Below are 20,728 nucleotides of genomic sequence, written 5' to 3'. Positions count from 1 at the left end.
CTACTCAGCCAGCCAGCCTCAGTCTAGGAGGTTCCTCCAGTGCATTGACGAGAACTTTCTGATGCAAATGGTGGAGGAGCCGACTAGGAGAGGTGCGCTGCTGGATCTCGTCCTCGCTAACAAGGAGGGCTTGGTTGAAGCAGTAAAGGTGGGGGCTGCCTTGGTTGCAGTGACCATGAGATGGTGGAGTTCAGGATCTCCTGTGGTGGGAGCAGAATACCGAGCAGAATTGCAACCCTGGACTTCAGCAGGGCCAACTTTGGCCTGTTCAAACAATTGCTGGAGGAAATCCCGTGGGCAAGGCTGCTTGAAGGTAAAGGGGCCCAAGATAGTTGGTTAACATTCAGGGACTGCTTCTACCAAGCTCAAGATCAGTGCATCCCGATGCGCAGGAAGTCAAGGAAGGGAGCCAGGAGACCTGCGTGGTTAAACAGGGAACTGCTGGGCAAACTCAAGTGGAAGAGGAGGGTTTACAAATCATGGAAGGAGGGGCTGGCCACTTGGGAAGAATATAAGGCTGTTGTCAGAGGATGTAGGGAGGCAACTAGGAAAGCTAAGGCCTCCTTAGAGTTAAACCTGGCGAGAGGGGTCAAGGACAACAGGAAGAGCTTCTTCAAATACATGGCAGATACAACTAACACCAGAGGCAATGTAGGCCCACTGATGAACGGGGTGGGTGCCCTGGTGACAGAAGATACAGAGAAGGCAGAATTACTGAATGCCTTCTTTGTCTCTGTCTACTCTGCCGGAGGCTGTCCTGAGGAGCCCCGTACCCCTGAGGCCCCAGAGGAAGGCAGGGCAATGGAGGAGTTTGCCTCAGTTGATGAGGACTGGGTTAGGGACCAGTTAAGCAATCTGGACACCCATAAATCCATGGGTCCAGATGGGATGCACCCGTGGGTGCTGAGGGAGCTGGCTGAAGTCATTGCTGGACCGCTTTCCATCATCTTTGCCAAGTCTTGGGAAACGGGAGAGGTGCCTGAGGACTGGAGGAAAGCAAATGTCACTCCGGTCTTCAAAAAGGGCAAGAAGGAGGACCCGGGCAACTATAGACCGGTCAGCCTCACCTCCATCCCTGGGAAAGTGATGGAACACCTTATCCTTGGTGCCATCTTAAGACATATCAAGGATGAGAGGATCATCAGGGACAGTCAACATGGCTTCACCAAGGGGAAGTCGTGTTTGACCAACCTCATAGCCTTTTATGAAGACGTAACAAGGTGGATTAACGATGGCAGAGCAGTGGATGTGGTCTACCTTGACTTCAGCAAAGCATTTGACACCGTCTCCCACAGCATCCTCATGGCTAAACTGAGGAAGTGTGGACTGGATGATCGGGTAGTGAGGTGGACTGCAAACTGGCTGAAGGAGAGAAGCCAGAGAGTCGTGATCAATGGGGCAGAGTCTGGTTGGAGGCCTGTATCTAGTGGAGTGCCTCAAGGGTCAGTACTGGGACCAATACTGTTCAATATATTCATCAATGACTTGGATGAGGGAATTGAGTGTACTATCAGCAAGTTTGCTGATGACACCAAGCTGGGAGGAGTGGCTGACACACCAGAAGGCAGTGCTGCCATCCAGCGAGATCTGGACAGGCTAGAGAGTTGGGCGGGGAAAAAATTAATGAAATATAACAAGGGAAAATGTAGAGTCTTACATCTGGGCAGGAACAACCCCAGGTTCCAGTATAGGTTGGGGAATGACCTATTAGAGAGCAGTGTAGGGGAAAGGGACCTGGGGGTCCTGGTGGACAGCAGGATGACCATGAGCCAGCACTGTGCCCTTGTGGCCAAGAAGGCCAATGGCATCCTGGGGTGTATTAGAAGGGGGGTGGTTAGTAGGTCGAGAGAGGTTCTCCTTCCCCTCTACTCTGCCCTGGTGAGACCTCATCTGGAATATTGTGTCCAGTTCTGGGCCCCTCAGTTCAAGAAGGACAGGGAACTGCTGGAGAGAGTCCAGCGCAGGGCCACAAAGATGATTAAGGGAGTGGAGCATCTCCCTTATGAAGAAAGGCTTAAGGGAGCTGGGTCTCTTTAGCTTGGAGAAGAGGAGACTGAGGGGTGACCTCATCAATGTTTATAAATATATAAAGGGTGGGTGTCACGAGGATGGAGCCAGGCTCTTCTCGGTGACAACCAACAGTAAGACAAGGGGTAATGGGTTCAAGCTGGAACACAAGAGGTTCCACTTAAATTTGAGAAGAAACTTCTTCTCAGTGAGGGTGACGGAACACTGGAACAGGCTGCCCAGGGAGGTTGTGGATTCTCCTTCTCTGGAGACATTCAAAACCCGCCTGGATGCCTTCCTGTGTAACCTCACCTAGGTGTTCCTGCTCTGGCAGGGGGATTGGACTAGATGATCTTTCGAGGTCCCTTCCAATCCCTAACATTCTGTGATTCTGTGATCCTGTGATCAGTAAGTGGGGACTCTGCTGAGGAGATGCTGGGGACCAGAGTGGTATAAAGGGATTCAAGTACCCCAGGGAAAACCAGGCCCCAGACATGATCCTGGCATTCCCTGAGGACCTGCAGAGAGTGCTCAGAGAGGGCATGAGACAAAGGACTCCAGCAAAATCATCCTGAAGGCACTGTTGCAATAGTGTCAGACACTCCCATCAGAGGCCCACATGTGTGCAACAAGGAGTAACTGTCAAGGAGGTGGTGGGAGCAACAGAAAAGGATAAGGCATGTTGTCCAAAATGGCAGTCCTTGGGCACCAGATGGGAAACATAAGAGCATTGCCCATTTCCGGAAAACTTTGCCACAAAGAAACCCACAGGAATGATCCAGGTGCACATCACCTACCTGCACAGGACGCCACCAGAGCTTTGGCTACAACTTATGCTTGTGCCTTTCATCCCAGCACTTACAGGAAACTTCATATGAGAAAGAACGTGGCAGATGCCAGGAAATGAAAAGGCGGCAGTGCAGGAAACCAGGACACAGCCCATATGATTAGCTGGCGTGTTTTGCATTCACCATGAGCTTGTCAGAAAATTATTACTTCCACAAAGGCTGCCTGGGCCTGAGGCAGTGCAGGACTGCTGTAAAAGGCAACCCAACTCTCTGCTCTCTCATCCACTTCTCTCACCTCCTTCTCCTTGGGAATCAGGTGAGTGTGAAACCCCTTCTCCTCCTCCTTCAGGATCAGGTGTCTCTCCCCAATGTGGGTCTCAGGTGATAGGGTCTGTCCTGGCCCTGGAATGGGAGCTGCTTCTCATGGGAGAGGGAAGGGGAGAGGAAGTCTTCTGCAGAGAGAGCCTGGGATGTAGTGGAGGTGGCTCCTGGCATTTGAGCTGGGCAGCGTATGCTGGGCCAGGAGGTGTCTTGGCTCTCCTGTGGTTGGGTGCAGTGCTGCTTCACATGTGTCCCCATGCTATGCTTCCTTCTCTCTTCTCACCCAGGTGAAGCTTTGGCCCAGAGACATGTCCTGCTGCAACCCGTGTCTGCCCTGCCAGCCCTGTGGCCCGACCCCACTGGCCAACAGCTGCAATGAGCCCTGTGTCAGGCAGTGCCAGAGCTCCACTGTTGTCATTGAGCCCTCCCCCGTGGTGGTGACCCTGCCCGGCCCCATCCTCAGCTCTTTCCCACAGAACACCGTTGTGGGCTCCTCCACCTCCGCTGCTGTTGGCAGCATCCTCAGCTCGGAGGGAGTGCCCATCAACTCCGGGGGCTTTGACCTCTCCTACATTACCAGCCGCTACTGTGGCAACAGATGTCGACCCTGCTAAAGCTGCTGGCAACTACTTTGGGCAAGGAACTCCCAAGACCTTTGAACACGGTCCCTGAAAGGAGATAGATTTCCATGACATTGCATTCGGAGCTTTGAACCACTGTTTCCTTCTTCGACTCTCATCTCTCATTCTTTCCCCTGCTGATTCTGTCTCCAAGGCCAGCCTAGTGGGGACCTGTTGGTCTCTCTCCCTCTGCAGGGCAGGCAAATGGACACCCTGCCGGAGTTTCACCACATCCTTGCAGCTGCCCGTGGTGCTCCCTGTGAACCACCTCCTTTTCTTCTTGAGACTCATTAAAGTTGTGCTGCATCCAAGCCTGGGCCTTTGAATTCTCCTTTGTTTTGAGGCAACTCTTCCAGTCCGCTCAGGGGAAACAGTGGAGGAATGGGAGGGTGGGACTCCCTGCAGCGGATTTTGTTTTGTGCCCTTCCCCTTGGATCTGAGAATACATTCATGGCTGCTCCATAGCCAATGGCCTTAAGTGATGAAATGGCTCCAAAGGGTGGCAGGAGTGGGGCTGGGAAACAGCAATACCTTGGGAGAGCCTACAGCGTCATCTCTCTCATTCCTTCCCCTCCATTACCTGATCCAGTGTGCATGGCCAACACACATGGGCGCAGGGAGATATGTACCTCATATATTCCTTCAGCACCTGGGAGGGCCCAGCTGCACTCCAGACATGCATCTGCACCATCATCATAGAATACCACGATGGAACAGATCAAAAGGATGACCTGGACCAACATTTCTTGGCAAAAGCACAGCCTAGACAAGACGGTCCAGTACTCTGTTTAACTGCATCGTACGGGTGTCCAAAGTTTTAGAATCCAGCACTTCTCTGGACATATTATTCTAATGTGTCCTGTTCTCACCATGAATAATTTTGCTCTGGTGTTCAGTCAGATTCCTCCCAGGAGTAGCTTGTACCTATTACCCCTCGTCTTTTCCATGTGACTGCTTGCAAAAAGGGAGTTTCCATTTTCTTTCAAGGCACCCTTGAAACACTGGAGCACGATGCTGAGGTCTCCACTAAACTTCTCAAACCTGAACAAATCCAGTTCTTTCAGCCTTCCCTTATGCTGCAGATCCTTATTCCGTTGATTGTCTTTGTGACCCTTCTCTGTTTAGTGCAGTCCTTGGCTGTTGGAGAGCTGTCCTGCAAGAGACCCTGAACACCCCTGGGAACCACATGGGCACATCAAAGTGCAGGGCTGTGCCCTCATGGTAGGACACCTCTCCCCACACCAGGCTCTCCCATAAACAGCACTGGTCTTGGCGGTTAGGCTGGGAGGAAAAGTACTGGCCCTAAGCCCAGGAAGGCAAGCCCCCAGCATGGTGCCATGGACCCGCTCTGCCCTCGGCCCAGGCAGTGGACCCCAGCATGGAGCGTCTCCATGCAGAAGAGAGCTGTCACCTTAGAAGACCTAGACAATCAAGACACTCCTTTGGGTACATGTATCTGCCACTCTAGATGGAAGTCTCATATGAACCTGCTGACTCATCTTTGGGGGTTCTCATTTCCCTTGATCATGACTGTCCTTCTAGAGAAGAAGTTCAAAGGTTCATGTCCCTCTTTGCTATTCCCTGCCTGCAGAGTACATCTCTTTCAGTGAAGAAATCTTGGAAATGAGGAGGACAATAGCCATGCAGCATCCTCTTTTCTCGGCAAAAAATGTAAATCTCAGTTGCAATAAACTCTTCTGTAAATCGAGCAGAAAAGAGCTATCTCCTTCAGTCTTCCCTCAGAGGATGGGTTCTCCAGCTCTTTGGTCCAAATCAATGCATACACAAGCGTGGTAGTGGCTCCTGGATAACGGTCAGCGAAGGCTGAGTCAAGGGTGTTGGATACACGCAGTGGTTTTCTTGATGCAAAACAGCCAGGCACAGAAGTGGCACCTGCATGAAGATCACGATGATCCCAATGCCCGTGCTACCAGGGCTTGCGAGAAGCAGATTTTCTCTCTCATGGGAGTGTTGCAATGGAGAAGTTTGCATATGGTGACATCACAATTAAAGGACATAAGTGAGAGAATCGAACATCAAAATGGCTGTGTCAGCCAGCAGGCAACACAGATGATTTTCCTCAAGGCAAAGAAAGTCTCCATCATTTTTGACACAACAGTGGTGGTGTATCAGGTCTCCACAAAGGAAATACGAGGAGACAGAAAAATGGAGGTCATTCTCCACCAGGGTTAGAAGATACGTGGAGAAGATAATGGCACATGGGGCCATGCGACCACCTTGGGAGGGATGGGAAGCCCAGGGGAATGAGATCAATTACAGGTGTCTTGTTCCCTTTTGCCATGGTCCAGTACATGACCAGAAGGAATCGGCTGTCCAGACAAGAGGGAAGGAGCAAAGCTGTGGTGGGTTAGATCTACTATTTCAGTTGCTTTCAGAAGGACCAAACACCTTTGTTTCTGACTGAGAGAACCCACTTGCCCCAGATAAAGATCTGACCATAACAGGGCTCAGGTGTGGATGTGGACCAGAGCAGAAAGGACCTGGCAGAATTCTGACCAACACTTCTGCTCTGCTGGAACTCACCATTGCCATGGAATGGCAGATACCCGTTGCATGTAATTGGATGTGTGACAGTTCCTGGGTGCATTGGTTTCTTAATTGCCTCCTTCTTAATTGCTTATTTTAAATGACCAAAGTGCCTATTAGTTCTAATGCAGACCATGGCTGGAGAATACATCTAGTGTGACTGGGAAGAGCATAGAATGTTGAGTAAGAAATGCCAATGTCTTTACCCAAGGAAGCTAAGCAAGTAGAGTGTGTAAGTCACTAAGTTGACTGTCTGTCGAAAGCAACTCCCGTCAGTTTACCTATGAAAACATGAAATTGATTTATCGTGGTGTAAAGTGACAAATTCCACTGCAGGGAGTCCCACCCTCCCCTTCATCCGCATTTTTCCCTGAGCAGAACGGAAGTGTTACCTGAGAGCAAGAGAGGACTTGGAGGCCCAGGCTGGGATGCAGCATAACTTTAATGAGTCTCAAGAAGAAAAGGAGGTGGCTCACAGGGAGCAGCATGGACACACAAGGATGAGGAGAAACTCCTGCAGGGAGTCATTCTGCCTGCCCTGCAGAGGGAGGGAGGCCAACAGGTCACTGCTAGGTGGGCCTTGGGAGACAGAATCAGCAGAGGAAAGAGACAGAGACACAAGTGGAAGAAGGAAACAATGGTTCAAAGCTTGGAATGCAAAACCATGGATCTCTATCTCCATTCGAGGACCATGTTGCAAGGTCTTGAGAGGTTCTTGCCCAAAGTAGTTGCCAGCAGCTTTAGCAGGGTCGACATCTGTTGCCACAGTAGCGGCTGGTAATGCAGGAGAGGTCAAAGCCTCCAGAGTTGATGGGAACTCCCTCAGAGCTGAGGATGCTGCCAACAGCAGCGGAGGTGGAGGAGCCCACAACGGTGTTCTGCGGGAAAGAGCTGAGGATGGGGCCGGGCAGGGTCACCACCACAGGGGAGGGCTCAATGACAACAGTGGAACTCTGGCACTGCCTGACACAGGGCTCATTGCAGCTGTTGGCCAGTGGGGTCGGACCACAAGGCTGGCAGGGCACGCACGGGTTGCAGCAGGACATGTCTCTGGGCCAAAGCTTCGCCTGGGTGAGAGAATAGGAGGAAGCAGAGCATGAGAGGTTGGTCATGAGAAGCAGCACTGCACCCAACCACAGTGGAGCCAAGGCACCTGCCGGTCCAGCATACGCTGCCAACCTCATATCCCAGGAGCCACCCCCACTAAGGCCCAGCCTCTCTCTGCAGAAGACCTTCTCTCTCCTTTCCTCTCCCATGAGAAGCATATCCCACCCCAGGGCCAGGGCAGTCACTATCAGCTGAGACACACATTAAGGAAAGACACCTGATCCAGAAGGAGCACGAGAAGAGGCTTCACACTCACCTGATTCCCAAGGAGAAGGAGGCAAGAGAAGTGGATGAGAGAGCAGAGAGTTGGGTTGCCTTTTATAGCAGTCCTGCACTGCCTCAGGCCCAGGCAGCCTTTGTGGAAGTAATAGTTTTCTGACAAGCTCATGGTGAATTTAAAACACGCCAGCTAATGGTATGGGCTGTGTCCTGGTTTCCTGCAGTGCCGCCTTCTCATTTCGTGGCATCTGTCACGTACTTTCCTATACGAAAGCTTATTCTGTAAGTGCCGGGATTAGAAGCCTAAGGATTTGCAGGTTGGACACATGTCTGCATGTATTTCTTTTTAGTTCACGCCCATTCCCTCACGGACGCTTCTTTAGAAGTCTGGATGAGAAATCCCAGGATTTCTGGGGCAAGGATGCGTCCTTGTGTTCAGAAGACAGGGACTAAGAGCCAGAGGGGTCCAGTGGAGGCAGGTGATGTCAGCCTGGGGAATTCTGGTGGGTTATTTTGAATGATCTTACTGACAGCAAGGGTCTCAGCCTCTCCCAGGCCTGCAATCCTTGGCTCATCCCCAAGGGCTCCTGTGACTGTGTGCACTGCCCTCTCTCATTCTCTCCCGGCTCCCTCCCCCAGTCATTGACTGTTGTATTCCCGGGCAGGTGGGCTACACTTTATGTTTTCATCTCTCTTCCCCTCTAAGCTGCCCTCAGGAGGAAATTGCAACCTCTTTGGCCTTCTCCTGTCTCTGGGCAGTCTGTGGGTCCCAGAGACTTCTCGAGCAATGCTGCCAGTGCTTCTGTCCTGCTTAGAGTGCCCCGTCCCTGCTCTGGAGGGGAGGTCCCCAGCAGTTCCTCAGTCACATCCACTGCTATGTGCTCATCTGCAATAATGTGCCTGTTAGTGTGATTGTGTACCAGTCTGTGTGATTCTCCGCATGCACATCCATGTGCTTGTCTGCCTGGCTGTGCACACACCTGTGTGTCTCTGGTAGGACCATATTTCTATTTACCTGCACAATCCGTTGCACATCGCTAGCCTTGTGCACATTTGCTTGTGTCTGTGCATCTCCCATCGCTGTATACGTAGTTGTGCATGACCGTTCCAAGGCCCTCATTGACGCTCCTCCGCATCAGCGCCAGGCCTTGACACAGTCTCAGTCCCTCGTCTGAGAGGGAAGGGACAGGGCCACAGTACTCTGGTCTCAATGAGGAGAACGCCCAGCCCTGGACAACTTATTTCATGTTGGCTCCAGGAAGCTTCAAAAGGGCTTAGCTGTTTCCCAGGGTCCTTGCTCCTGACTCCTGTAAAATCTTTGAGGTTACAGGATTCACCTGGCTCCATGACTGTCCAGAGCCAGGAGCTATGGGAAAGGGAATGAGGCTTGGGGAGCCTGGGAGGAGGAAGGTGGTGAACATGAGGCATGTGTAGCCACTGGCACCCGTAAAGAGCATTGATGCTGGAAAGAGCCAAGGATGCCAAGTGCCAACAACACTAGATAAGTCCAGCTGTGCCATAAGGTCTCTTTCCAAGCCTCTAATGAGACACTGACTCAAAACAGTTCTGACAAACACTTAGCCATGGCTGAGATGCAGGAGATGTAGCTTCTGGGCCCCATGGCCTGGAGAAGGAGAGAGGAACTCCAGCATCAGCTAGCATCACCACACAGGGGAAACCACACACTGACGCTCCTCTGAAGAGCTTTTCACAGAATCACAGAATCACAGTATATTCGGAGTTGGAAGGGACCTCTGCACGTCGTCTAGTCCAACCCAACTTCTAACGCAAGTACACCTATAGCAGATTGCACAGGAATGCGTCCAGGTGGGTGCTGAATTTCTCCAGAGAAGGAGACTCCACAACCTCTCTGGGCAGCCTGTTCCCGTGCTCTGTCACCGTAGAAGAAAAGAAGCTTTTCCTCATATTCAGATGGAACCTCTTCTGCTTCAGTCTGTGCCCGTTGCCTATCATCGTATCATTGGGCACCACTGAAAGGATTCTGTTACCACCATCTTGACACCCACCCTTGAGATATTTGTGAACATTGAGAAGGTCGCCTCTCAGCCTTCTCTTCTCCAGGCTGAACCGACACAGCTCTCTCAGTCTCTCCTCATAAGAAAGATGCTCTAGGCCCTGATCGTCTTTGTAGCCCACCGCTGGACTCCATCCAATAATTCCTTGTCCTTCTTAAACTGGGGGCCCAGAACTGCATGCTTTTCCTTAAATGCAAGCATTCTGGCTCACACCACAGTGCCTTTCCTCTTCCAGAAATGATGGCAGAGACATCCTGCTCAGGATCCTCAAAGTGCTCTGGGAGATGGCCCATCCCCTGCATAGGACACCTCTCAGCAGTGGACAGAAGAGGGCACCTCTGGACTGGCTGGGCTGGGGGTTTTGACTGTGCGCTGCTCTACATCTGGTTTCCATCAGGCAACTGTGGGGAAATACTTCTCCCCTTGTGGGATTTGGGGTCCACTGAGCCACCCAAAAAGTTGGGAACTCTGCAGTGAGTGACCAGTGGTGGAAAGGGGGCACAGGGGCTCTGACTGCTTTGCAGAACTTTACTGCTGTGTCCCATCCCACTTGTGCATCCGCAGCTGCAAAGAAAAGCTTCTTCACTGTGGAGGTGGTCCAACACTGGAACAGGTTGTTCAGAGAGGTGAAGATACTCCAATCCGGTCTAGATAGAGCTCTTAGACAACATGCTCTAGCTGACCCTACTCTAGCAGAGGCCTTGGGCAAGGTGATCTTCAGAGGCGCCTTCCAACCTCAACAGTTCCATGATTCTGTGAAATGCTTAGCTCAAGGTGCAGCAGCCACACAGGGAAATTCAGGTTTCATTCAGGGCCAGCACACAGGGCCCCTGAATTGAATTGTCCCCCATCACTGCAATTCTCTTCTGTCCATACCCTATGTTGAAAATATCCTATGCAACACTGCATCAGCAGGGTATCACTGCAGTGACAATGGCCTGCCCAAGTGTTCAGGGTTTCTTGGCCTTTGTCTCAGTTCGTAAAGCTAGAAAGAGTTGGTGCAGGAGGCAGATACTCCATTTCAGTTCTCTGAGCACCTCTTTGTCAGGACAAAGGGACCAGCATTCAGATGAATTCATCATGATTGAAGGACATCATTGAGAGGTCATAGAATCATGGAATATTCCATATTGGAAGAGACCTTTAAAGATCACATGGTCCAATCTTTCATGGGAAAGAGAGACAAGATGAGATTAACTACTACTCTGTCCAATCACGTCTTGGAAACTTCCAGCGATGGGGAGTCTGCCATATCCCTGGAATGTCATTCCAGTGAAGGATTGTTCTTACTGTAAAAATGGTATTTCTTCTGTCAAGATAAAACCTGTCCTAATGCAACTTGTATTCATTGGCCCTTGTCTTCTCCACCTGGCTCCTTGTGAATGAAAGAGCCTCTACACTCCTAGATACCCATTAAGTACAGGAATACTGAGATGTGGATCCCTGAGCCTTCTGTTCTCCCGGGTGAAAAGACTTCAGTCTTCCCTCAGAGGACAGTTTCTCCAGCCCTTTGGTCCAAATCAATGCATACACAAGAGTGGTGGTAGCTCCTGGATAAGGATCAGCGAAGGCTGAGTCAAGGGTGTGGGATCCCAGCAGTGGTTTTCTTGATGAGGAAGGGTCAAGCAGCAGAAGTGGCATCAGTGTGAAGATGACCACAATCTGAATGCTCGTGCTACCAGGGCTTGCAGGAACGAGATTTTGTCTCTCATGGGAGTGTGGCAATGGAGAATTATGCATATGGTGATATCACAACTAAAGGACATCACTGAAAGGATCATGAACTTAGTGGAAGCCAGGAAGACAGGAAAACATCAAAACGACTGTGCCAGCCAGCAGGCAACACAAAATATTTTCTTCATGGCAAGGAAAGTCTCCATAATATCTAACAAAATAGTGATAGTGTATCAGGTCTCCACAAAGGAAATGTGAAGAGACAGAAAAATGGACTTCATTCTCCACCAGGGTCAGAAGATACGTGGAGAAGATAATGGCACATGGGACCATGGGAGGGATGGGAAGCCCAGGGGTTTGAGATGAGTTACAGGTGTCTTGTTCTCCTTTGACATAGCCCAGTACATGACCAGAAGGAATCAGAACCCAGACAAGAGGGAAGGAGCTAAGATGTGGTGGGTTAAATCTATTATTTCTGTTGCTGCCAGATGGACAAACTCGCCCCTGTTTCTGCCTGAGAGAACTCACCCCAGATAAAGGCCTGACCACACCAGGGCTAAGGTGTGGTTGTGGACCAGAGCATTTCTTCTCTGCTGGAACTCAGCATTGCTATGGAATGATTGACTCCCAGAAAGGGAGAGCAGAAAGGACCTGGCAAAGTTTATCCCTGAAAATATGAAATTGATTTCCTGTGTTGCAAAGTGACAAAATCCACTGCAGGGAGTCCCACCCTCCCCTTCATCCACATTTTTTCATGAGCAGACTGGAAGAGTTGCCTAAGAGCAAAAGAGGACTTGGAGGCCCAGGCTTGGATGCAGCACAGCTTTAATGGTCTCAAGAAGAAAAGGAGGTGGCTCACAGGGAGCACCATGGAGACACACAAGGATGAGGAGAAACTCCTGCAGGGAGTCATTCTGCCTGCCCTGCAGAGGGAGGGAGGTCAACAGGTCACTGCTAGGCTGGCCTTGGGAGATAGAATCAGCAGGAGAAAGAAAGAGAGATATGACTGGAAGAAGGAAAAAATGAATCAAAGCTCTGAACGCAATGCCATGGATCTCTATTTCCTCTCAAGAACCATGTTGCAAGGTCTTGGGAGGTTCTTCCCAAAGATGTTGCCAGCAGCTTTAGCAGGGTCGACATCTGCTGCCACAGTAGCGGCTGGTAATGCAGGAGAGATCAAAGCCCCCAGAGTTGATGGGAACTCCCTCAGAGCTGAGGATGCTGCCAACAGCAGCGGAGGTGGAGGAGCCCACAACGGTGTTCTGTGGGAAAGAGCTGAGGATGGGGCCAGGCAGGGTCACCACCACGGGGGAGGGCTCAATGACAACGGTGGAACTCTGGCACTGCCTGACACAGGGCTCATTGCAGCTGTTGAACAGTGGGGTCGGACAACAAGGCTGGCAGGGCACGCACGGGTTGCAGCAGGACATGTCTTGTGGCCAGAGGTTCACCTGGGAGATAGGACAGGAGGAAGCATAGCACGAGGGGTTGGTCATGGGAAGCAGCTCTGCACCAAAACACAGTTGAGCCAAGGCACCTGCCGGTCCAGCATACGCTGCCAACCTCAAATCCCAGGAGCCACTCCCGCTAAGTTCCAGCCTCTCTCTGCAGAAGACTTTCTCTCCCCTTCCCTCTCCCATGAGATGCAGCTCCCACCCCAGGGCCAGGACAGACCCTTTCAGCTGAGACACACATTGAGGAAAGACACCTGATTCTGAAGCAGGAGGAGAAGAGGCTTCATACTTACCTGATTCCCAAGGAGAAGGAGGCGAGAGAAGTGGATGAGAGAGCAGAGAGTTGGGCTGCCTTTTATAGGAGTCCTGCACTGCCTCAGGCCCAGGCATCCTTTGTGGAAGTAATAATTTTCCGACAAGTTCATGTTGAAGGCAAAACATGCCAGCTAATGATATGGGCTGTGTCCTGGTTTCCTGCAGTGTCGCCTTTTCATTTCCTGGCTTCTGCCACATACTTTCCCTTATGAAGGCCTCTGTAAGTGTTGGGATGAAAGGCACAGGATTTCCAGAGCAGACAGACGTCAGCACAGGCAGAATTCTCAGTTCAAGTGCTGGTGGCATCCTGTGCAGGCAGATGATGTGCAGCTGGGTCATTCCTGTGAGCTTCTTTGTGGCAAAGTTGTTGGAAAATGGGCAACACACTTACGTTTCCCACCTATTTGCCATCTATTTGCCATTTAGGAAAACATACCATATCCTTTTCTTTTGCTCCCTCCACCTCTCTGATGGTTGCTCCTTGTTGCACGCAGGTGGGCCTCTGCTGGGAGTGTCTGATACTATTGGAACACTTACAGTGCCCTCAGGATGATTTTTCTGGGCTCCTTTGCCTCATGCCCTCCCTGTGCACTCTCCGCAGGTCCTCAGGAAACACCAGGAGCTTGTTTGGGGCCTGGTTTTCCCTTTGGAATTGCATCCTTTTCTACCACAGTGGTCCCCACCATTTTCTTAGCAAAGTCTCCACTTGCTGATGCATTCCTGGCTTTCTGTGAGCGTACAGATTTTTACATGGGCACACCTGCATACCTCTGTGACCTTCATCATCAGGATGATGCAGGCCACAGTGGGGGACTCTCCCATGGTGTGTCCATGAGCACCACAGAGCAGTAGGTTGACCTTGCCAGAAGGAGCCCATCTGCAGCTGAACGGTGGTGTCTTTGTCCTGGCAGAGAGGTGTTCAGAGAACCGAAATGCAGTCTCTGCCTCCTGCACCCTCCCTTTCTTGCTTTAAAAACAGGGAGAAAGTCCAAGAAACCTTGCCCATCTGTGCAGGACATTGTCCCTGTGGTGATACCCTGTTGATGTAGATTTGCTGGTGACTGGGATGGGACACAGGCTCCTCATGTCCATGCCAATGCCAGATGTATTTCTGCAGCTCGTCAGCCTGGTGCTGAGTGAGGCAGTGGCTGACAGCTCTCATCAAGTGGGTATTAGGCTGGGGTCTAGGTGTAGCTCTGCTCTGAGATGGAGGACAAAATCTCTGGGTGCATTAGGGAGAGTCAAACACTTTTCAGTCAAACTCCTTTGCTGTTCAAGCCAAGGGCTTCCCCATCCTCCATACAAAAAGCTGAGTCTGAGGGCCCATTCACCTGTGTCTGGGAATGCAGGTACATGTGGATTAGGGAAAGCCACAAACACTCTGATGATTTTCATGAGTAGGTGAGCCAAAGTCTGTATTTGATTAGAACAGAACTCTTGTGTATTGACCACAACCCTCTATTCTGCATGCCACTGTATTGTGTAAGAGTGGATCATATAGAGCTGAATCTGTTAAAAGGAGTTAAGGAATGCAGGGAAATTCTTAAGGTTATTTTGATTGTTTTCCACCATCCGTCTTTGTGTCTTATTGTTAATAATTTAAATGCATCTTCTCCAAGTCAGGTCTATTTTGTCCCTAATGATCATTGATGGGTAATCCTCCTGTCTTTATCTGGACCCATGACCATTTTCACGTTACCTTCTCCTCCTATTCCATAAAGGAAGGAGAGAGCATCCAGCTGGGTGGGTGCCTGGAAGCCAGCCAAGGTCTTCTTGGATTTGCAACAGTTATGGTAGTTAGAAGTGTCATGAGTGTCTATCATTTCCATGCTTTATTTCAGCTTTCTATGTGTTCTTTCTATGTGGGCGATAATATCAATATGAAAGACCAAGGAACTAGTATCAACAGAGATATCCTTGAAGGTTGGACCCTTTCATATAGGACAAGGGGGAAGAGAAGAAGGAATTCCCATTCATCTTGTTCTTAAGGTGAAGAAGGTGACTGAACTGTTTGAGACAGTGACCAGTTGAAGCTGGTTTTTCTTCTGTCTTCACATGGCCTTGGGCCCAAAGGCACACACTGCATAAGCCACCCGTGTCAAGGGTGCTTGGCTAAGAAGTGAGAATAGCTCTGGAGAGACATTTTGGACAGGGCTGCAGCAGTGTCTCCTTAAGGGGTGGGCACATGTGCTTTGTTGCACTTCAGCATGGGCCTGGGGAGGAAATGGACAGAAGAGAATTGCAGTGATGGGGGACAATTCAATTCAGGGGCCCTGTGTGCTGGCCCTGAATGAAACCTGAATTTCCCTGTGTGGCTGCTGCACCTTGAGCTAAGCATTTCACAGAATCATGGAACTGTTGAGGTTGGAAGGCGCCTCTGAAGATCACCTTGCCCAAGGCCTCTGCTAGAGTAGGGTCAGCTAGAGCATGTTGTCTAAGAGCTCTATCTAGACCAGATTGGAGTATCTTCACCTCTCTGAACAACCTGTTCCAGTGTTGGACCACCTCCACAGTGAAGAAGCTTTTCTTTGCAGCTGCGGATGCACAAGTGGGATGGGACACAGCAGTAAAGTTCTGCAAAGCAGTCAGAGCCCCTGTGCCCCCTTTCCACCACTGGTCACTCACTGCAGAGTTCCCAACTTTTTGGGTGGCTCAGTGGACCCCAAATCCCACAAGGGGAGAAGTATTTCCCCACAGTTGCCTGATGGAAACCAGATGTAGAGCAGCGCACAGTCAAAACCCCCAGCCCAGCCAGTCCAGAGGTGCCCTCTTCTGTCCACTGCTGAGAGGTGTCCTATGCAGGGGATGGGCCATCTCCCAGAGCACTTTGAGGATCCTGAGCAGGATGTCTCTGCCATCATTTCTGGAAGAGGAAAGGCACTGTGGTGTGAGCCAGAATGCTTGCATTTAAGGAAAAGCATGCAGTTCTGGGCCCCCAGTTTAAGAAGGACAAGGAATTATTGGATGGAGTCCAGCGGTGGGCTACAAAGACGATCAGGGCCTAGAGCATCTTTCTTATGAGGAGAGACTGAGAGAGCTGTGTCGGTTCAGCCTGGAGAAGAGAAGGCTGAGAGGCGACCTTCTCAATGTTCACAAATATCTCAAGGGTGGGTGTCAAGATGGTGGTAACAGAATCCTTTCAGTGGTGCCCAATGATACGATGATAGGCAACGGGCACAGACTGAAGCAGAAGAGGTTCCATCTGAATATGAGGAAAAGCTTCTTTTCTTCTACGGTGACAGAGCACGGGAACAGGCTGCCCAGAGAGGTTGTGGAGTCTCCTTCTCTGGAGAAATTCAGCACCCACCTGGACGCATTCCTGTGCAATCTGCTATAGGTGTACTTGCGTTAGAAGTTGGGTTGGACTAGACGACGTGCAGAGGTCCCTTCCAACTCCGAATATACTGTGATTCTGTGATTCTGTGAAAAGCTCTTCAGAGGAGCGTCAGTGTGTGGTTTCCCCTGTGTGGTGATGCTAGCTGATGCTGGAGTTCCTCTCTCCTTCTCCAGGCCATGGGGCCCAGAAGCTACATCTCCTGCATCTCAGCCATGGCTAAGTGTTTGTCAGAACTGTTTTGAGTCAGTGTCTCATTAGAGGCTTGGAAAGAGACCTTATGGCACAGCTGGACTTATCTAGTGTTGTTGGCACTTGGCATCCTTGGCTCTTTCCAGCATCAATGCTCTTTACGGGTGCCAGTGGCTACACATGCCTCATGTTCACCACCTTCCTCCTCCCAGGCTCCCCAAGCCTCATTCCCTTTCCCATAGCTCCTGGCTCTGGACAGTCATGGAGCCAGGTGAATCCTGTAACCTCAAAGATTTTACAGGAGTCAGGAGCAAGGACCCTGGGAAACAGCTAAGCCCTTTTGAAGCTTCCTGGAGCCAACATGAAATAAGTTGTCCAGGGCTGGGCGTTCTCCTCATTGAGACCAGAGTACTGTGGCCCTGTCCCTTCCCTCTCAGACGAGGGACTGAGACTGTGTCAAGGCCTGGCGCTGATGCGGAGGAGCGTCAATGAGGGCCTTGGAACGGTCATGCACAACTACGTATACAGCGATGGGAGATGCACAGACACAAGCAAATGTGCACAAGGCTAGCGATGTGCAACGGATTGTGCAGGTAAATAGAAATATGGTCCTACCAGAGACACACAGGTGTGTGCACAGCCAGGCAGACAAGCACATGGATGTGCATGCGGAGAATCACACAGACTGGTACACAATCACACTAACAGGCACATTATTGCAGATGAGCACATAGCAGTGGATGTGACTGAGGAACTGCTGGGGACCTCCCCTCCAGAGCAGGGACGGGGCACTCTAAGCAGGACAGAAGCACTGGCAGCATTGCTCGAGAAGTCTCTGGGACCCACAGACTGCCCAGAGACAGGAGAAGGCCAAAGAGGTTGCAATTTCCTCCTGAGGGCAGCTTAGAGGGGAAGAGAGATGAAAACATAAAGTGTAGCCCACCTGCCCGGGAATACAACAGTCAATGACTGGGGGAGGGAGCCGGGAGAGAATGAGAGAGGGCAGTGCACACAGTCACAGGAGCCCTTGGGGATGAGCCAAGGATTGCAGGCCTGGGAGAGGCTGAGACCCTTGCTGTCAGTAAGATCATTCAAAATAACCCACCAGAATTCCCCAGGCTGACATCACCTGCCTCCACTGGACCCCTCTGGCTCTTAGTCCCTGTCTTCTGAACACAAGGACGCATCCTTGCCCCGGAAATCCTGGGATTTCTCATCCAGACTTCTAAAGAAGCGTCCGTGAGGGAATGGGCGTGAACTAAAAAGAAATACATGCAGACATGTGTCCAACCTGCAAATCCTTAGGCTTCTAATCCCGGCACTTACAGAATAAGCTTTCGTATAGGAAAGTACGTGACAGATGCCACGAAATGAGAAGGCGGCACTGCAGGAAACCAGGACACAGCCCATACCATTAGCTGGCGTGTTTTAAATTCACCATGAGCTTGTCAGAAAACTATTACTTCCACAAAGGCTGCCTGGGCCTGAGGCAGTGCAGGACTGCTATAAAAGGCAACCCAACTCTCTGCTCTCTCATCCACTTCTCTTGCCTCCTTCTCCTTGGGAATCAGGTGAGTGTGAAGCCTCTTCTCGTGCTCCTTCTGGATCAGGTGTCTTTCCTTAATGTGTGTCTCAGCTGATAGTGACTGCCCTGGCCCTGGGGTGGGATATGCTTCTCATGGGAGAGGAAAGGAGAGAGAAGGTCTTCTGCAGAGAGAGGCTGGGCCTTAGTGGGGGTGGCTCCTGGGATATGAGGTTGGCAGCGTATGCTGGACCGGCAGGTGCCTTGGCTCCACTGTGGTTGGGTGCAGTGCTGCTTCTCATGACCAACCTCTCATGCTCTGCTTCCTCCTATTCTCTCACCCAGGCGAAGCTTTGGCCCAGAGACATGTCCTGCTGCAACCCGTGCGTGCCCTGCCAGCCTTGTGGTCCGACCCCACTGGCCAACAGCTGCAATGAGCCCTGTGTCAGGCAGTGCCAGAGTTCCACTGTTGTCATTGAGCCCTCCCCTGTGGTGGTGACCCTGCCCGGCCCCATCCTCAGCTCTTTCCCGCAGAACACCGTTGTGGGCTCCTCCACCTCCGCTGCTGTTGGCAGCATCCTCAGCTCTGAGGGAGTTCCCATCAACTCTGGAGGCTTTGACCTCTCCTGCATTACCAGCCGCTACTGTGGCAACAGATGTCGACCCTGCTAAAGCTGCTGGCAACTACTTTGGGCAAGAACCTCTCAAGACCTTGCAACATGGTCCTCGAATGGAGATAGAGATCCATGGTTTTGCATTCCAAGCTTTGAACCATTGTTTCCTTCTTCCACTTGTGTCTCTGTCTCTTTCCTCTGCTGATTCTGTCTCCCAAGGCCCACCTAGCAGTGACCTGTTGGCCTCCCTCCCTCTGCAGGGCAGGCAGAATGACTCCCTGCAGGAGTTTCTCCTCATCCTTGTGTGTCCATGCTGCTCCCTGTGAGCCACCTCCTTTTCTTCTTGAGACTCATTAAAGTTATGCTGCATCCCAGCCTGGGCCTCCAAGTCCTCTCTTGCTCTCAGGTAACACTTCCGTTCTGCTCAGGGAAAAATGCGGATGAAGGGGAGGGTGGGACTCCCTGCAGTGGAATTTGTCACTTTACACCACGATAAATCAATTTCATGTTTTCATAGGTAAACTGACGGGAGTTGCTTTCGACAGACAGTCAACTTAGTGACTTACACACTCTACTTGCTTAGCTTCCTTGGGTAAAGACATTGGCATTTCTTACTCAACATTCTATGCTCTTCCCAGTCACACTAGATGTATTCTCCAGCCATGGTCTGCATTAGAACTAATAGGCACTTTGGTCATTTAAAATAAGCAATTAAGAAGGAGGCAATTAAGAAACCAATGCACCCAGGAACTGTCACACATCCAATTACATGCAACGGGTATCTGCCATTCCATGGCAATGGTGAGTTCCAGCAGAGCAGAAGTGTTGGTCAGAATTCTGCCAGGTCCTTTCTGCTCTGGTCCACATCCACACCTGAGCCCTGTTATGGTCAGATCTTTATCTGGGGCAAGTGGGTTCTCTCAGTCAGAAACAAAGGTGTTTGGTCCTTCTGAAAGCAACTGAAATAGTAGATCTAACCCACCACAGCTTTGCTCCTTCCCTCTTGTCTGGACAGCCGATTCCTTCTGGTCATGTACTGGACCATGGCAAAAGGGAACAAGACACCTGTAATTGATCTCATTCCCCTGGGCTTCCCATCCCTCCCAAGGTGGTCGCATGGCCCCATGTGCCATTATCTTCTCCACGTATCTTCTAACCCTGGTGGAGAATGACCTCCATTTTTCTGTCTCCTCGTATTTCCTTTGTGGAGACCTGATACACCACCACTGTTGTGTCAAAAATGATGGAGACTTTCTTTGCCTTGAGGAAAATCATCTGTGTTGCCTGCTGGCTGACACAGCCATTTTGATGTTCGATTCTCTCACTTATGTCCTTTAATTGTGATGTCACCATATGCAAACTTCTCCATTGCAACACTCCCATGAGAGAGAAAATCTGCTTCTTGCAAGCCCTGGTAGCACGGGCATTGGGATCATCGTGATCTTCATGCAGGTGCCACTTCTGTGCCTGGCTGTTTTGCATCAAGAAAACCACTGCGTGTATCCAACACCCTTGACTCAGCCTTCGCTGACCGTTATCCAGGAGCCACTACCACGCTTGTGTATGCATTGATTTGGACCAAAGAGCTGGAGAACCCATCCTCTGAGGGAAGACTGAAGGAGATAGCTCTTTTCTGCTCGATTTACAGAAGAGTTTATTGCAACTGAGATTTACATTTTTTGCCGAGAAAAGAGGATGCTGCATGGCTATTGTCCTCCTCATTTCCAAGATTTCTTCACTGAAAGAGATGTACTCTGCAGGCAGGGAATAGCAAAGAGGGACATGAACCTTTGAACTTCTTCTCTAGAAGGACAGTCATGATCAAGGGAAATGAGAACCCCCAAAGATGAGTCAGCAGGTTCATATGAGACTTCCATCTAGAGTGGCAGATACATGTACCCAAAGGAGTGTCTTGATTGTCTAGGTCTTCTAAGGTGACAGCTCTCTTCTGCATGGAGACGCTCCATGCTGGGGTCCA

The 20,728-nt window shown here is 50.7% G+C and overlaps 4 protein-coding genes across 6 annotated transcripts; 2 read left to right on the top strand and 2 right to left on the bottom strand.

The window, feature by feature from the left end:
- Positions 1 to 2,979: 2,979 nt before the first annotated feature.
- On the top strand, positions 2,980 to 3,730 carry LOC135998219 (feather keratin Cos1-1/Cos1-3/Cos2-1-like). 2 transcript variants are annotated; one of them, XM_065651370.1, is made up of 2 exons: positions 2,980 to 3,117; positions 3,410 to 3,730. In XM_065651370.1, the coding sequence occupies exons 1-2, from the start codon at positions 2,980 to 2,982 to the stop codon at positions 3,728 to 3,730; spliced, it is 459 nt and encodes a 152-aa protein (XP_065507442.1). The 2 variants fall into 2 exon arrangements, with proteins under 2 accessions (XP_065507442.1, XP_065507443.1); XM_065651371.1 differs by having other exon boundaries at positions 3,039 to 3,111; positions 3,423 to 3,730.
- Positions 3,731 to 7,023: 3,293 nt separating this feature from the next.
- Positions 7,024 to 7,778, bottom strand: LOC135997956 (feather keratin Cos1-1/Cos1-3/Cos2-1-like). The gene is made up of 2 exons (XM_065650929.1): positions 7,641 to 7,778; positions 7,024 to 7,344 (listed from the first exon to the last, which is right to left on the bottom strand). The coding sequence occupies exons 1-2, from the start codon at positions 7,776 to 7,778 to the stop codon at positions 7,024 to 7,026; spliced, it is 459 nt and encodes a 152-aa protein (XP_065507001.1).
- A 4,665-nt stretch (positions 7,779 to 12,443) lies between these two features.
- LOC135998269 (feather keratin Cos1-2-like) lies at positions 12,444 to 13,207 on the bottom strand. The gene is made up of 2 exons (XM_065651434.1): positions 13,067 to 13,207; positions 12,444 to 12,770 (listed from the first exon to the last, which is right to left on the bottom strand). The coding sequence occupies exons 1-2, from the start codon at positions 13,196 to 13,198 to the stop codon at positions 12,444 to 12,446; spliced, it is 459 nt and encodes a 152-aa protein (XP_065507506.1). The 5' UTR covers positions 13,199 to 13,207.
- LOC135998267 (feather keratin Cos1-1/Cos1-3/Cos2-1-like) lies at positions 12,894 to 18,808 on the top strand. Of its 2 annotated transcripts, none has more exons than XM_065651433.1 (2): positions 12,894 to 12,910; positions 18,499 to 18,808. In XM_065651433.1, exon 2 carries the CDS (start codon positions 18,503 to 18,505, stop codon positions 18,806 to 18,808), a length of 306 nt encoding a protein of 101 aa, XP_065507505.1. In that variant the 5' UTR covers positions 12,894 to 12,910; positions 18,499 to 18,502. The 2 variants fall into 2 exon arrangements, with proteins under 2 accessions (XP_065507505.1, XP_065507504.1); XM_065651432.1 differs by lacking the exon at positions 12,894 to 12,910 and adding an exon at positions 18,054 to 18,191 and having other exon boundaries at positions 18,488 to 18,808.
- Positions 18,809 to 20,728: the final 1,920 nt, after the last annotated feature.

This window comes from Caloenas nicobarica, chromosome 24 (assembly GCF_036013445.1).
Source record: "Caloenas nicobarica isolate bCalNic1 chromosome 24, bCalNic1.hap1, whole genome shotgun sequence".
In the NCBI taxonomy this organism is placed as follows: domain Eukaryota; kingdom Metazoa; phylum Chordata; class Aves; order Columbiformes; family Columbidae; genus Caloenas; species Caloenas nicobarica.
The sequence above is the reverse complement of the archived record's forward strand: the minus strand, read 5'-3'. Positions and strand labels throughout refer to the sequence as shown.